The 15853-nt window shown below is 38.5% G+C and overlaps 1 protein-coding gene across 1 annotated transcript in view; it reads right to left on the bottom strand.

The window, feature by feature from the left end:
• Positions 1 to 2825: 2825 nt before the first annotated feature.
• Positions 2826 to 15853, bottom strand: part of Adss (adenylosuccinate synthase) — a 37332-nt gene continuing 24304 nt past the window's right edge. The window contains exons 7-13 of the mRNA XM_008849157.3: positions 15440 to 15521; positions 13502 to 13628; positions 12168 to 12322; positions 10723 to 10847; positions 9260 to 9357; positions 7117 to 7266; positions 2826 to 3887 (exon numbers count right to left, since the gene is read on the bottom strand). Of these exons, the coding sequence (XP_008847379.1) occupies positions 3835 to 3887; positions 7117 to 7266; positions 9260 to 9357; positions 10723 to 10847; positions 12168 to 12322; positions 13502 to 13628; positions 15440 to 15521 (790 nt within the window). The 3' untranslated portion in view covers positions 2826 to 3834. The remainder of the gene's footprint in view (positions 3888 to 7116; positions 7267 to 9259; positions 9358 to 10722; positions 10848 to 12167; positions 12323 to 13501; positions 13629 to 15439; positions 15522 to 15853) is intronic.

Raw genomic sequence — 15853 nt, 5'->3', positions numbered from 1 at the left:
AAAGAAATAGCTGAATAGGCAGCTGGGTGGGCATGGTGGCACACCTAATTTCAGCACTGGGGAGGAAGAAGTCTTGAGTTTGAGGCCAGCCTGGTCTACATAGCAAGTTCCAGGCCAGCCACAGCTACCTAATCGAGGCCCTTTCTCAAAAAAATATATAAATATATAATAAAGATATGTAACCAGAACCTCTCCCTAATTCAAGGACTACTCTTTTTTCTTTTTTCCCTCAGTACTAGGGATGGAACCTGGGCCTTGAGCCCGTTAGACTAGCACTCCATAACTTGAGCTATCTTTAAATCCAAAGTACATTATTTACAGACAGCATAGTTTGGCCATGCTTCATTTTCTCAACGCCTACGCCAAGTCTGTTTTTTCACACATAATTGCAGTGAAGAATTCCCATTGATTAGTTTGTGCCCTGCCTGTCCTTTCTTATCCTTGTTTCAACTATCACTTCCTTTTTGTGATTTTTGGGGGGGAGGTGTTTTAATTCACTTATATTTTTTACTTTTCCTGTGATTACATCAGGAAGTACAAATTAATATCATCAATTTGTAAGTTTTAATACCAATCTAGCATCAATAACATAAAACTCTGCTCCTGTTGTTACTGTCAACATTTACATTTTTATAAAAGGTGCCAGGTAGCACAACTTCTCAGAACACTAGCACCAGCTCTTAATACTTCCCTTTACTGGAGATCTTTATTTTCTTACCCTCTCTCGGCAGGAAAATGAACGTTTTTCATGTTTTATGCCACATTTTATTTTTCTGTGGATCTATTCATTTTTCTACCTTTCTTTTTATGGCACCCTTTGAACATTAAGGGTTTGTATTAAAATATCTTTTCAAGTTTTGTCTCAGGTTCTTATAAGAAATTTTCTGTCTTCATCCTTAACCACGACAGTGCCATGTTTTGATTACTGTAGCTCTAAAATGTCCTAATGACTGGTGAAGCAAATCTCCTGCCATGGTACCATCAGGAGATGAGCCTATGATGCTAGCACTCAGGAGGTCAGGAGTTCCAGGCCAGCTGGTTCACGATACTGTCTCAGAGAAACACCCCCCCACAAAAAAATAAAAGATAAAAGAAAACCTTACATCTTTTAAAAATACCTTATGACGTCTGCCTTCCTATTCAACCATTATTCAATTAATATCAAACATTTATGTTCTTTCCCTATTAAACTATCTTGTACCACATTTGGTTAATCTTAACCTTGTAGTGATGCCCTTAAGTTTTATTTTTATTATTTGTGTGTGTGTCCGTGTGTGACCTGGCCTGCCCAAGTGGGGATTTTTTAAAATATATTTTATTTAATATTTTTATTTTATGTGCATGAGTGTATTGCCTGCATGTATGTGAGTGCACCCGTGCCATGCAATGCTGCAGAGGTCCTAAGAGGGTGTCAAGATTCCCCTGGAACTGTAGTTAAGGATGGTTCATAGCCACCATGTGGGTGCTGGGAATCAAACCTGGGTCCTCTGCAAGAGCAGTCAGTGCTCTTAACCGCTGAGCCATCTCTCTAGCCCCCCAAGCAAGTTTCTGATTCAACAATTTTTCGTGCCCGCTATGCATCTTAGATGCAACAGGCATTATATTTTAACCTCTTTCATATGAAACATGTCTTGGTTATTTGGCTTGGCACTCCTTGAATCTGCTACCAACCTCATTAGCCCTTTGCTCATCTGGCTCTGTTTCTCCAACTTTGCACATTCTTTCTAGCTTCCAGGCCCTTCACATCATGTCCCTCTGCCTAATCATCTCATTCATTTGGTTAAACATCTCAGAAAGCCTTTTCTGGTCCTTTGCACATTTCAATTAGGTTCCACTCATCTCACCATGTATTTCTTCATTGAAACATACACCACCATTCATAAATGTTTAACATGCTGTCTCCACTACCATGACTTTTAGTAAGACTGTGTACTTGCCCACCCCTGCTGCATACCCAGTATCTAGCAAAATATGGCATAAACACATAGATATACACATATACATATGTCCTTGTTAAATGAATTTTAAGTTATCAATGATTTGAAAGACAGCTTTATCTAAGGAACAGATCATCTTCTCCTAACCAAGTGATACCTCATATTTAAGAGAAACAAAGAATTATCTATAATGATTTAAAACTAGTAAGCGGTTGGAGAGATGGCTCAGTGGTTAAGAACACTGACTGTTTTTGCAAAAGACCCGGATTCGAATCCCAGCACCCACATAGCAGCTAACGACTATCCGTAACTCCAGTTCCAGGGGATCTGACAGCTTCTTCTGGCCTCCGTAGGCATTGCATGACACAGGTACACTTACCTACATGCAGGCAATACACATAAAGTAAAAATAATAAAATATCTTAAACTAGTAAATAACAGGAACAGGATACATTTTTGTTACTGAGAGAGAAAAAAATTCCTGACTTGAAAAGGAAAATGGGTTCATTACTGAAAACGTTTCAGCAATGCAAAGCTTACAGCCAAGATAAGAATGAGCATTTTAAAAGCCCGTCTAATTTCCACCAGGATAAACAGAATTTACTTATACACTGTTCTTTTTACATCTAGGTCATTATTGATCTGTAATGGACTTGCAGGATCACCTGTCCTGTTTTATTTATTGAATCTAATGAAACAGTTCCTATTTTAGAATTTTTCTTGAAGTGTGTATTAAAAAAATACTTCAGTGAAGATAAAAGATACTTAGATCCTTCCAAAGATTCTATTTCTGGTCTCTGCCCACTTTGTCCCCACACACTACAGGGTAAAACTCTTCCTTTACACTAGTATTACTACTAACAGAACAAAAACACAATACACAAAGCATACTGGAAATATTTGGTTCTTTTTAATCAGCTACTGATGGTATAATAAAATAAATTCAAGTGGCACCTAATTTAAACATTTACTAATTCATGGAGGGATGACCTACAGCACAATGCTAAGTCTAACGTCAAAACAATACCTTTGTTTTTTAAAAAAAAGGAGGGATGACGGCATGATCAAGATTATGATTAACAATGTGGGTTCATGTAGGTACACTGGCAGGCACAATGTCAAAACCCAACCCAATGAACTCAGAATAGTATGTTTTGTTTTTTAAAGGAAAGATACACATGATGTCTGAAAATAAAGTAAAATATCCACCAAATATCAACAGATTTTTTAATAACTATTTAACATTAAGATTATAGGGAACATCTTTTTTCTTGAACACTGAATTAAATGTTCATTGTATTAAATAATTTGTAGAGAGAACTAAAATCTGTATTCTGTACAAATTGAAGGGCCCATAAACATACTCCCTCCTCCCCACAGCCAAAGCTCAGCAGAAAATAAACAGTCCACAATTTAAACAGAATGCATAGCATTACAAAAGTATACAGAACCCCTATGTTTTCATCATTTTGTTCTAACAGCAAAGATTACAATGACAGAACTGAATAATTAGAATGTAAATGTTTGTGCAAAACTGCAGTGATTGTTCTCACCATCTGAAGGGGTTAAAACTAAGAAACAACACAGAAAATGAAGAAAACTACACTGAAAGTATTCTCTATGTCAAACAGGGATTATACTACTCCTAAACATGGGAAAAGACTGTGGCATCATGAGCAGCAGGAGCAACAAACGATTCTGGGTCATGCCAGCTGAGCAGCACTGGCGCGGGGTATGCAGCCCATTTCCACCATAGCCATCCGCCAGAGACTTCAAATAAATGCCAGCTTAAAACTCACTTCAATGTCTTTATTCTTGTATGTGCAGGTCATAGAGAAATGTTTAAGAAAGTTCTTCCCTCCCTCTCCAGAAGTGTTTCATGTGTCGCTGGTAATCCTTAGAAGAGCTGAATCATAGACTCTCTGGATTTCCCTACGCCAATCCATTTAACTGAAAAACAAAAGGAGAATCATAGCAGCTCATTTATGACATGAGCCACACCCCCAGCTCGCCTTCATTTAGAAATAAAAGCAATGTAGTATTTTAAAAAATAGAGATTTGGGGCTGAAGAGATGGCTCAGTGGTTAAGAGTATTTGCTGCTCTTGCAGAAGACCTGGGTTTGATTTCCAGCACCCACGTGGTGGCTAGCAACCATCTATAACTTCAGTTCCAGAGAATTTGATGTCCTCTTCTGACCTCTGCAGACATTGCATGATACAGGTGCACATACATACACGCAGCCAATACACTCACATACATAAAAATAAAAAAATTAAAAGCTACTTGAGTTGGACATGGTGGTACACGCCTTTGATACCAGCACTTGGGAGGCAATATGAAGCAAAACAAAACAAGCTGGGCATGGTGGCACATGCCTTTAATCCCAACACTTGGGAGGCAGAGGCAGGCAGATCTCTGTGAGTTCAAGGCCAGCCTGGTCTACATCGTGAATCCCAAACAAAGATCAAAAACAAAACAAAACAAAAAAAAGTGGAGACTCAAAGTAAAGTATCAGGTTTTGCGCAAATATCAGTGACAGGTACTATGAGTGATTGACTGGCATAAATTCTTGCCACACAATGCCCATGGAGGTCAGAAGAGGGCACCGGATTCCCTGAAACTGGAGTTACAGAGAGTTATTAGCCACCATGTAGGTGTTTGGAATCAAACCCAGGTATTTTGTAAGAACAGCCAGTGCTTTTAACCATCTCTCCAGCCCCTGGCATAAATTCTTAAAAGTTAATGTATTTCTCAAAAGCAGTAATAATGAATATTGAGTTGCTTTGATGTCAAAAGCATAGTAGTATAGTATAGTTTTGTTAGATGATTTGATATATAGTAGAAAATTTATTTAAATGAACTAAAATATCTATTAATGTAAACTTGAGAATCAAAAAATGTTTCTGAGGATTTTATAAGGTTCATCCATGTAATATAATTTTAACATATTACAAAAAAAACATAAAACATGGTTTGATTGTTAACCTTTATATTAAGAAATTTGTTTAAAATTGAAAAATTTCTAATATTGTATTTGGAGCACTTTCTGTTTTATTGTAAGCCACAGAAAGTGAAGGAAACACTGCCTATCTGTAGACGGCATGATCTCAAGAACGATGTCATCTTTAGGATATTAGAAAACCAAGCTGCAAACATTACCTTTGCATCAGGCTTTTCCCCCTATAAGATTTCTTTTCATATATTGGACAAAAATTTATGAACTGGTTGCAGTCTTTATTTTAAAAATAAACATGTATCTTTTATAACTTGTGTTGTGCCAGGAGGTAGAACTAGTGTTTCTAAAACTATTTTATTTTAATATAACTCCACCTGTGTCATATAATGCCTGTGGAGGTCAGAAGAGGGTATCAAATTCCATGGAACTGGAGTTACAGGCATTGTTAGCTGCCATGTGGGTGCTGGGAATCAAACCCGGGTCTTCTGAGCAGCCAGTGCTCTTAACCACTGAGCCATCTCTCTACTCCTCTAAAATTATTTTGTGTATTTTCATTTCTGGACCATAGTGGAGTCAATTATTGTCATTCGACCTTAAGATAATTTATTCACAAAATAAGTATCAGTTATGTTACCAATAAAGGTGACTTTCCAAGTTCTTTCTTTTTTTTTTTTTGGTCTTTTTGAGACAGGCTCACCCTGTCACCCTGTAGCCCTAGCTGGCCTGGAACTTGCTATGTAGACCAGGCGGACCTTGAACTCACAGAGATCCACTGGCCTCTGCCTTCCAAGTGCTGGGATCAAAGGTACGTGCCACCACACCTAGCCGAAATTATTCTTAAAATAAAAATTTATACTCTACGTCAAAAACAGAGAAGTAGGTATCCCTCTACTTTTCTCAGTGACGCTGTCAGCAGCCTGTGTGCACTTCCTTCTAGAAAAAATACACACTTAGGATCCAACACAGGCTAGTCTGCTCTTATTCTGTTTTTGTTTGTTTTTTGTGCTTTTTGTTTTTTGTCTTTTTGAGACAGGGTCTCCCTGTAGCCCCAGCTGTCCTGGAACTCACTGTGTAGACCAGGCTGGCCTTGAACTCACAGAGATCCGCCTGCCTCTGCTGGGATTAAAGGCATGCGCCACCACACCCGGCTCTTATTCTGTTTTTACCTACAAAGTATTTACAGTTTCTTCACTCCTAATGATTACGATAGTAAAATACTGGTCCAACTAGCGGAAACACAAAGAATCACTAACCACCTGTGCCACATAGCTCTACATTAGATGTAGAATTACTGGCTTCCATAAGATACTGGTAGGAGAAACCTTTATGGTATTTTATAGGGGGCATTAAGACTCAGCTATTTATATTTCAAAAAATGTTGACTAAAAGCAGCAAGCAAATATACTGAATAAATTTGTCATCAGCTGGGAGGGGCCAGTAGCAATCTGGAAAATGCAAATCAGTTTTGAAATGATTCATGAATAAAATGAAACACAGGAGAGATTCCCAGGAAGAACACAACATTATTTGTGGAATGTCCCGCCCTCCTACTTTTTCTTGTCTTTAATTCCCATCAATGCAAACAAAAGATGAAGGGGAAAAGCAATCAGATAAGAGAAAGACTTCATTATTTCATTATGCACAATCCTGGGCCACCTTGTTTTAACTGTAATACAATAGTTATATCCATTCTGTATTATTTTGTTTGCTTTTTCTGAGACAAGGTCTTGTTATATAGCTCTGCCTAGCCTTAAATGCACAACAGTCCTCCTGCCTCAGCCTTCCAAGAGCTGGGACTACACCACCACACCCACTTCATTCTTAACTATTGCTTTTTATTTTTTGCTAATGAGATTTTCCTTTTTTGTATCAATTATTTATTTCCTAATGTTTACTCAAGAGTCCAACTTTTAAGAGTGGTTTAACCCAAATGAAAACAATAACTCCCCCAGTTTCTGTTAAGTTACAAACAAATGATTAATCAAGAGGGATGATGAATATGTCATAGGGTTAAAAACCAACAACAACAACGTACTAACAGAAAATTAAAGACAAAGAAAGAGGCAGTTTATTATCTTTAATTTACTCTAAGAAATAAAATTATTACTTTATATCATCCTGGACATTTATGGAAATCTGAGCACTTTTCCAACTACTAAACTTGTATTCTATTTCAAAATATGTTAAAAGTAGAAAAAGAAAGTTGTTCATAAATTGTTTACCTGGAATTTGAAGCTCATCTTCAATAAAGCGAACGTAATTTTGTGCATTGATAGGCAGCTCTTTAAATGTCCTTGCATTTGATATATCTGTGGTCCACCCTGGGAGAGTCTTATACTGAACTTCCACTTTATTTAAGACTTCTTGGTTTGCTGAAAGTTAAGGAGCATATGTGTTTATGGTACATATTGTCTATTATCAAGTGACTTTTTTGGAGACAGGGTCTCTCTTTAGTCCGGGCTGGCTGGCCTTCTACTCTTGGCAATCCTCCTCCCTTCAGCCTATCCAAGCTCTACAATTAAGGGGCATGAACCATCATGCTGAGCTCAAATGACTCTTTGACAAAGTACATGCTTATGGACATTTATCAAAATCCTTGGAACTAGATGTGTTTCAAAACTTGGGATTTTTGAGACTTTAGGAAGGTAAAAATCAGTATGTATACCATGCAGGGTAGTATTTTATAAACAAACTTTTCTTCAGCAATATGGGAATATACACTGTAAATGGAGAAAGATTACACAGCTGCAACATCAGTTCCAGCTGCTATCAAATGAGTTGTGCCAAGCTTTAAACTTTCCATTTCAGGAGCATTTTGAATTTCTATACTATTAACTAAGCAGCACCTTCAAGAAGGTTTGCATATCTGCTATCCTGAGAAATCTGTTGTGGAATGAAAATGCTCTTCATTATTCCACCTAATGCCTTTCTATCTCCTGCTGAAAAAGCCTGTACACTAAAGATGATGATGAGCACGTAGATGCTATGGTATACTAACTATTCAGGTTTCCCTGTTCAAGATCAAGTTGTAGGGGATCATCTACTGACTGCTCACAATTTAGAGCCTCCCTCCATGGATCAGCCCAATTCCAATGACTTCTTGGTATGAGAATAGAGGACCTGGTCATTTACCTTTATTTGGGACAACTCTGAAGGGCCAATCTAGCCTCAGAGCTCAGAGCTCCAAAAAGGATCACCCTATAGTTGCCTTTCGTGCAACGATATTGTTTCTCCCTCTGTCTAATCCTGCTTCCCTCACAGATATCACTGCTCAGAGCACTATGAACCAGGGTGTGAATCTCAAGGGCACAGTCTGTGTCCTAAAGAATTCACCCTAAGATAGCTGGTATCAATGGTCTGAGAAAAAAAGCTCTAAAATGGGAACCTGGAGCAGGATCCCCAGGCAGCTGGCTGGCAGTGAGAACCCTCACTGCAGAGGATGGACAGCCTGAAATTCTGCATAGCAGCTGCTAACGCTTTCACGGGAATGAACTGGGTGCCAGGCTAGTGAGTGCAAAGTAGCACAATGTCTGGGGCACTAAGAAACAAGCAGGGGGACAATGAACTGGATGGCTCTTGAACGTCATACAAGAACTGGAGAAAGTCAAAGTCTGAAAGGCTTTCACCTGTGTATAGCAAAATGCACATGCCAGGGAGGGCCGACTATTATCACCTAAAGAAATCAGTCTACTACAACAGAGAGCAGAACGGGGCAAGGATTTGGCTCAGACTCAACCACACAGAAGCAGAGTTCCAGAGAAGGCCAAGTTCTCCAGTCGAACAAATCTGTCATGACAAAGCCAGAGACCTGTATGGGAAAGCAGGACCCAAAATAGAGACTAGAGAAGATCTCACGGGGCTTGAAGAACAGGTACGTTAATGTACTGAGAGAGAAGAGACCAAAAGAAGCAGGGTCTTTTCTTTTACCATTTTCTTTTACCCAAGGGAGAGGCAAACCCCTCTATGGAAATCACTCAAAAAAAACTTCCTCCCTCCCTCCCCACCTCCCTCCCTCTCTCATTGTTACAGATGGGTCTTGCTATGTTGCCCAGCCTAACTTTGAACTCATGGGCTCAACTGAGCCTCCCGCTTTGGGCTTGGGCTCCTGAGTAGCTGGGCTACAGACATGGACCACCACACCTGGCTTGTGTCTAGATGCTATTATCAACATAAGGAAGCAGCAGCATGATCCATGCGTCTTTCTTATTTTGAGTTCAAGCACATGCCTGCTGTGACCCAACACTGAAGTCAATACTAGTTATGAATCAAATGTTAATAGTGAACACATTTGCATTATTAGTAAAATAAAAAAACCACGCCTGTGGAAGATACTCTTATAAAAGTTAAATACCATCCAAAATGTACCTGGAAAGTGAGGTATGATTTCACCATCTAATTTGTAAGCCACTCCAACTTTGATTTCTGTAAACATGTCCAGAATGTCCAACTTGGTAAGGGCCAACCTAATTTTGGAAGGAAAAGCAATGTTGAAATAAACTTTTAACATCTAATCTGACTAGTACAAGAGTAAAGGGAAATCCATGCAAAGCTCAAGGTTCCAAAGCAATTCTGAAAACTGGTTAGGATTATATTTCAAGCGTGCCACACGTTAGACACTGGAGGACACTATGTTGATACACATTCTTCATTATCTGCCAATTACTTTCTAGTAATTACAACAGATTTTTCACTGGTGGCTCCACACTTGCTCAGCTTTCTTATGGGGGGCCAGCAGGACTGATTTGCAGGAAGGCAGCCTGGAGTTAGGGATGTACTCTGTGCCACAGGACAGACACATCAGTATGCTTCCACACATGCTGCCACCCCCAGTTCTTCACTCTGGTTAACATCACCTCCACCCTTCTGGTCAGAAATTGACAGAGTGAGGAAACAACATCAAGGACCTCTTCGTGATACATCAAAGTTTCCCCAAAACTGACCGGAAAACAGCATTTTAAGGGAAAATCTGTAGAAATTAGATAAAAGACTAGGTTTGGGATTCTGGTTCACAACTAATTTCCCCCTCTTATTTATTCTGTTGTTTGCCATAAACTCAGCCTAATTAATGCAGACAGACACATTTGTTTATGTATTCATATATGAAGGCTAGCAACTCTCCGGAGTACTTTCAACGAGCTGGACAGTATGCTACAGTTCTCACTACTTTGCTCACCTCAGCAAAAGCACCTCTAGGATGTGGGTAATACCATAACCTCAGTTTTAATATGAACTGAGACACAAGACTAGCACACCCAGCTGCCTAGGATAATGCACAGTCTGAGATCTGAATCCTAAAAAGTCAGACAGTAACTTCACACACTACAGCACTACAATCATCACCTGCCTGTGTATATGTACTGTGTCACTATCCACCTACCCAGCCATCTATTCCCCTTCCCACCTACCTCACCTCCTGTACACATACACAGGTGAGACTATCATGATTCTTTTCTACAATATTGGACATCTAGGGGAACAACTTGGGTTCCTCTTCCTTGGGTACCCTTCCCTATAAATAGTTTTTAAGATAGAGTCTCCTTGTAGCTCCTGCTGGCCTGGAACTTGCTATGTAGACCAGGCTAGCCTCAAAATCAAAAGATTCGCCTGCCTCTGCTTCCTGAGTGCTGGGACTAAAGGAGTGTGCCACCATGCCCAGCCTCTTTCCTTCTATCCTGTTCCACTTCTACTTGGAACTACAATTTTAATTTGGAGACAAAGGAGTAAAGTTTATTACGGCACTATTCTGAGGTTTACACGCCATGAAATTAAATTTGTGGCCTTCAGCTCTCCACGATTTCCCGAAATAAATGCTTCTAAAGAACACTCACGCTGTAAATCCATTGATCATATGAGCATATTTCAGTAGAACGAGGTCTAGCCAGCCACATCTTCTTTTCCTCCCAGTAGTTACACCAAATTCTCTACCCCTTGTTTGTAGCAATTCTCCAATTTCCTAGATAACAGAAAACAAAGCTTATAAATGAAAATATCAGTGCTATAAATCTAGTGGAATTATATTATAAATTATTTAATAGGCCAGTATATCTTTTGATAAACATCTTTCATAAAATAATTAAGCTGAAGAAAGAATTCCACGATGATAAAGGATTATTTGGGATATAATCAGTTTTTATTACATTTATACCCTTTTAATTTTGTCTTTTTGAGATAGGGTCTCCCTGTAGCCCCAGCTGGCCTGCAACTTACTATGTAGATCAGGCTGGCCTTGAACTCAGTGATCTGCCTGCCTCGACCCGAGGCTGGGATTGAAGTCGTGTGCCACCAAACCCAGCTACATTTGTACCATTTTTAAGCCATTATTTTTTACAATGTTATACATAGGTCAACTGTAGATTGGCAGATAAACAACTAAATGTTGTCTATTAAGAACAAGTTGTTATAACTTAGGTAAGTATCCCCAAGAAGTCTCGGATGTTGAGGGCTTGGTCCCCATCAGTTAGTGCTACTGTGATGTGACCACAGAATGAGGACACTGACGTCACAGTGGATTAACCCACTCATCAACTCTTGGCTGAATGGGTTATCGAGAGGTGAGGTTTTGTTGGGGTGTGCCTCTGCAGGGACATTTGATCCTTATACCCGTCCTCTCACCGTGCTCACTGCTTCCTATTTGTCATGAAATGAACAGCTTCCCTCCACTGCCATATGCCTTAATGTGCCTTATGCCATAATGTGCTGTCTTACTACAGGCCCAGAAACATGAAGCCAAGTAACCATAGAACAAAACCATGAACACAAATAAATCTTTTCTCTTTCTAATTTCTCATGTACTTTTTATAGCAATGGAAAAACTAACACAAGTCATTAGTATTTACTAACACAGATAAACCCAGCCAATTGTTCCAAGAACTGACGTTTTATTGTTTTCCTGAAAATTATATAAGGCAAACATTGAATGACTGTTGATCCTTGCAAATGAAGAGAAAAGCACAAGACTTCATGGGAGCTGGGGCGGGGGGAGACTGGAGAGCTGACTCAGTGGTTAAGAGCACTGGCTACTCTTACAGAGGACCCAGGTTTGGTTCCTAGCACTGACATGGCAGCTCACAACCATTCTTAGCTCCATTTTCAAGGGATCTGATTTCCTTCTTCTGGCCTCCACAGATATTACACACATGTGGTAAACTTACATACATGCAAACAAAACACTCCTACGCATAAAAAATTGAAATTAAAAAAAAAAAAAGTTCACGTGGTGAGATTTTTTTCTTCTCATGCTTTTAAAATTGGATTTACTGAGAAATGGGCTTACATTGTCTTGCTCTGTAGGAAAGGCACCAATACCAACCCTGGTGGTGTAAGCTTTCACAACTCCATACACTTCTCCAACATTTTGAGGGGGCATACCCAAACCTGTACAAACACCTCCAACAGTACAGTTTGAAGAGGTTACAAAAGGGTAAGTCCCTAAAAATAGAAACAAACAGAAAGATGAGTGCATGTACATATATATATACTGTAAAACCACCAGTAAAACTGTGTGTTATGTATTTACTTTAGGTATCTGACAAAGGTGAACATAAGGGTCATTGCCCTCTCTCAAACCTCAATGTTTTGTTCTTGATTCTCTTTGTAATAATAAGATAAAAATGTAGGTGGTTAAAGCTTTAACTGAAGCATTCTGGCTGGAGAGGATCCCAGAGTGTGTGCAGCTGCTGATTTCTCTGTATGGTATGCACTCGTTTAGTAGTTATAGAAGAATTTCATGCAGAAACTCACCTACATATTTTAACTGACTTCTATTAATTTCAAACAATCATGACTCTCTGATGGACACATTTAGGGTACAGCAGGATCCTGGAGCAAGAGCAGCACATACAGAATTTTGTGGTGTTTAACATTTCCCCAGCTTTTAATGTTTACTTAGGCAGCAACCCCCAAATTACAAGAACAATTATGAGGGTGTACTTTTCTCCATTTCATACTTAACTACTGCATCTGCTCATTATACACTCTCCAGGCTGAGAAGGCATGTTACAGAATCAAAACAATGTATATTGATTATAGAGGAACATCTTCTTTAGTTTACTTGATGTCAAAAGCCAGGTGAAATGTCAGCAAGAGCTGACATTAGCATACGCACGAGAATATATTTATATTTAGCCAACAACACACTAATGAGTCTTGGGGATGAAGGAAATGCTCTGAGCCCACTAGAAAGTCTCATGCCCAGAGTGAGTGGATATTAAAACAGTTTCCTTAGATCTTAGACTACATGTGTTAAATCATATCTACCTTTTAAAAAAGATTTAAATCAAAGGTGAAGAGTCTCCCACAGAATTCATCTTACCTTTTTCAGTTCCAGGGAAACAAGGAGTTGAATCAAATCATGAACCAACTAATAAAATTCACAATTTACAGAACCCCAACCCCATAGAATCCAAACAATTCCATTTTTCTAATACGGTACAAAACATGTACTGTTTTCCACACTATTCCTTTAAAAAACCTTGGCACAAAAAGTTCTATCACTCCTGAATACACAAGCTAAAAGCACTATTTATAAGCCCCTTAATGCTAATTAATTATTTATATCTTAAGTACTTTAGGCTCAGTCAAGCTCCCTGTGAATCACATCTCACTTACCAAAATCAATATCTAATAATGCTGCATTTGCACCTTCTACCAAAATTTTCTTTGGTGGTCCATGTAGGGCCTCATATAGGAAATAAACTCCATCTCTCACCATCGGTTTAATCCTTTCCATATAACCCTATATATACAAAGACAAAAACCAGTTTCCATGTATACTAATACATTTACAACATAACCAGTGTTAGTATAAATTACTGATTTTTGACCGTGAAAACACAAATGCCAAGTAGAAAGGAGCTGGTGACGCTGCTCATCTTACTGCAACATCTGGACTAGCTCTGGTCTCTCATGCAGATTCTCGAGACCCAGAGAAAAGTGATTAGCAGTAGAAGGGCTAGGGGAGTAAGAGCGAGTGGCAGAGTACTTACCTAGCATGCATGAGGCCCTGAGCAACATACACATATACACAATATAAAAGCTCTAGATCAACTTCGATGGAACTAGAGCAAAATGCTCACTTCATACACTAGCTCTCAGGAAAAAATAAAAATAACTGTCTATATTACATGCTGCTTTTAAATTTCTGAGGTATTTGAAAAGCTGTATTTATAATTCCTGTAACCAACAATTTTTAAAGCTGCACCAGAGTGACACCAAAATGTGTTAAGAGCCAAAACTGCACTGCCACGCATGTAAATACTAGTGATTGAGAACTATTGTTCTTTTTTTCTATAAATAACTCCATGGTATTTATTGCTAGTTGGTAATATCAAACACCATTTTACAGATAAGTATTATAAAATGCTCTCAAAATAAGTGGTATTAGTAATGTTTAACCTCAGAATTTAGGTATGTATGAATATAAGCAAAAGTTTCCTTTAAGGCTATAGTACAACTGACTAAAACCTTGTTTCAGAATCTACTTAGGAAGCCACCTGAATGTATGGAGCCCACCAGCTAATGAACATCTGGTTCCTCCCTGGCGCTAGTCCTACTCTCTTGTTTATTCCTATCACAGTCTTTTCTGTATGGCTAAAAGGACTTCCTAGGCACTGCATCCCTTACTTGATAAAGCACTGGGCATGCAGCTGAAGATGACCTTGAACTTCTGCTTCTACCTTGTGAGCTACCATACCCACTTTATGAGAATCTTCTCATCTGATTCTATTTACTATTCTTCATCTACTTTTACTTCACATTTACAAGGAACACTTGCAAAACAATCAAAAGCCATATCCATACTTTGCACAGAACTATTTCTAAGTAGCTTATAATAAATTTAAAATTCTTGTTGTCTAACAGAATAAATGGAGGTGACAGTTCAGTCAATGAACTGAAATAGAAACATTCTGAAATTCTTGGAAATTAGCAAGTAAACAGACCTAAGGTCTACAACCACTCCAGATTGGGATATGGTATGTAGATTCTCATTCAGTTCTGCAAATTATGTTGATATTTTAAGTCATTATCAGATCACAGGAAACTGTAAAATTTAGCAATGACTGAGGAGTCTTCTGCTAGCTAACTCAGCACCACCAAATCTAACTGCTGCCAATGGTAGGCTCTGTCTGTGGCCAGTGGAGTTATTTGACCCAAGACTATGTACAATGTGAAAACTGACTTTGTATCAATCCTAAATGGATGTCCCTTTGCTGATCTATACTCCAACTGCTATGGGTGGCCTCTTTATAATGCAAATATGGGCTTCTTTCTGGTAAAAATTATGTAACTGCTTTACTGCTCTCTCCTGAATAAAAGCTAAATTCCCTGCAGGGATATATGAGACCTATGACCTGGTAGCTTCCATATACCATTGGTTTTCGCCATCCAATATTCTGTCTAAGTCACAATGAAACACCCTATGTCCAAGAATAACTCATAAATTCTTTTACCAGTTTGTACACAAAGCTGGACTAAATAAAAGATCTGAATGTCAATTTGGCAAATATACGAATTAAAAACCACATTAAAGAGATCAGAAAGCATTACCTTGAGTTTCTGTAATTCACCTTCAATGTCTATTTCCAAAGTAGGATATATAGATTTGTACTGGTTAGCTAGAACTTTGAACCTGAGAAATAGGGAGATCATGGCAATAACTATCTTAAAGAAAGAATACTTCAATAATACCACTCAAGTCAAATGATTTCTGTGGTTTATAATTGGTCGTAGGAGCAAATTAGCTCTGAAACTGAAGCTACTTTTCAAACAATACAATTTAATAAAGGAGATGAGCATATGAATAAACAATACACCCAAGTTTAGGACTAAATATAATTAAGGTGATGTGTGTGGTGAGGGGAATAAAGGACAGAATAAAACCTGTAAACACAAAATACTTGAACTGTATTACACTGTGTAAAAAAAAAAAAAAAAAAAAAACTTAAAATATGCTCAACCATT

The sequence above is a fragment of the Nannospalax galili genome, unplaced genomic scaffold (assembly GCF_000622305.1).
Source record: "Nannospalax galili isolate Female #2095 unplaced genomic scaffold, S.galili_v1.0 scaffold543, whole genome shotgun sequence".
Classification (NCBI taxonomy): Eukaryota; Metazoa; Chordata; class Mammalia; order Rodentia; family Spalacidae; genus Nannospalax; species Nannospalax galili.
This window is presented reverse-complemented; position numbering and strand designations above follow the sequence as displayed.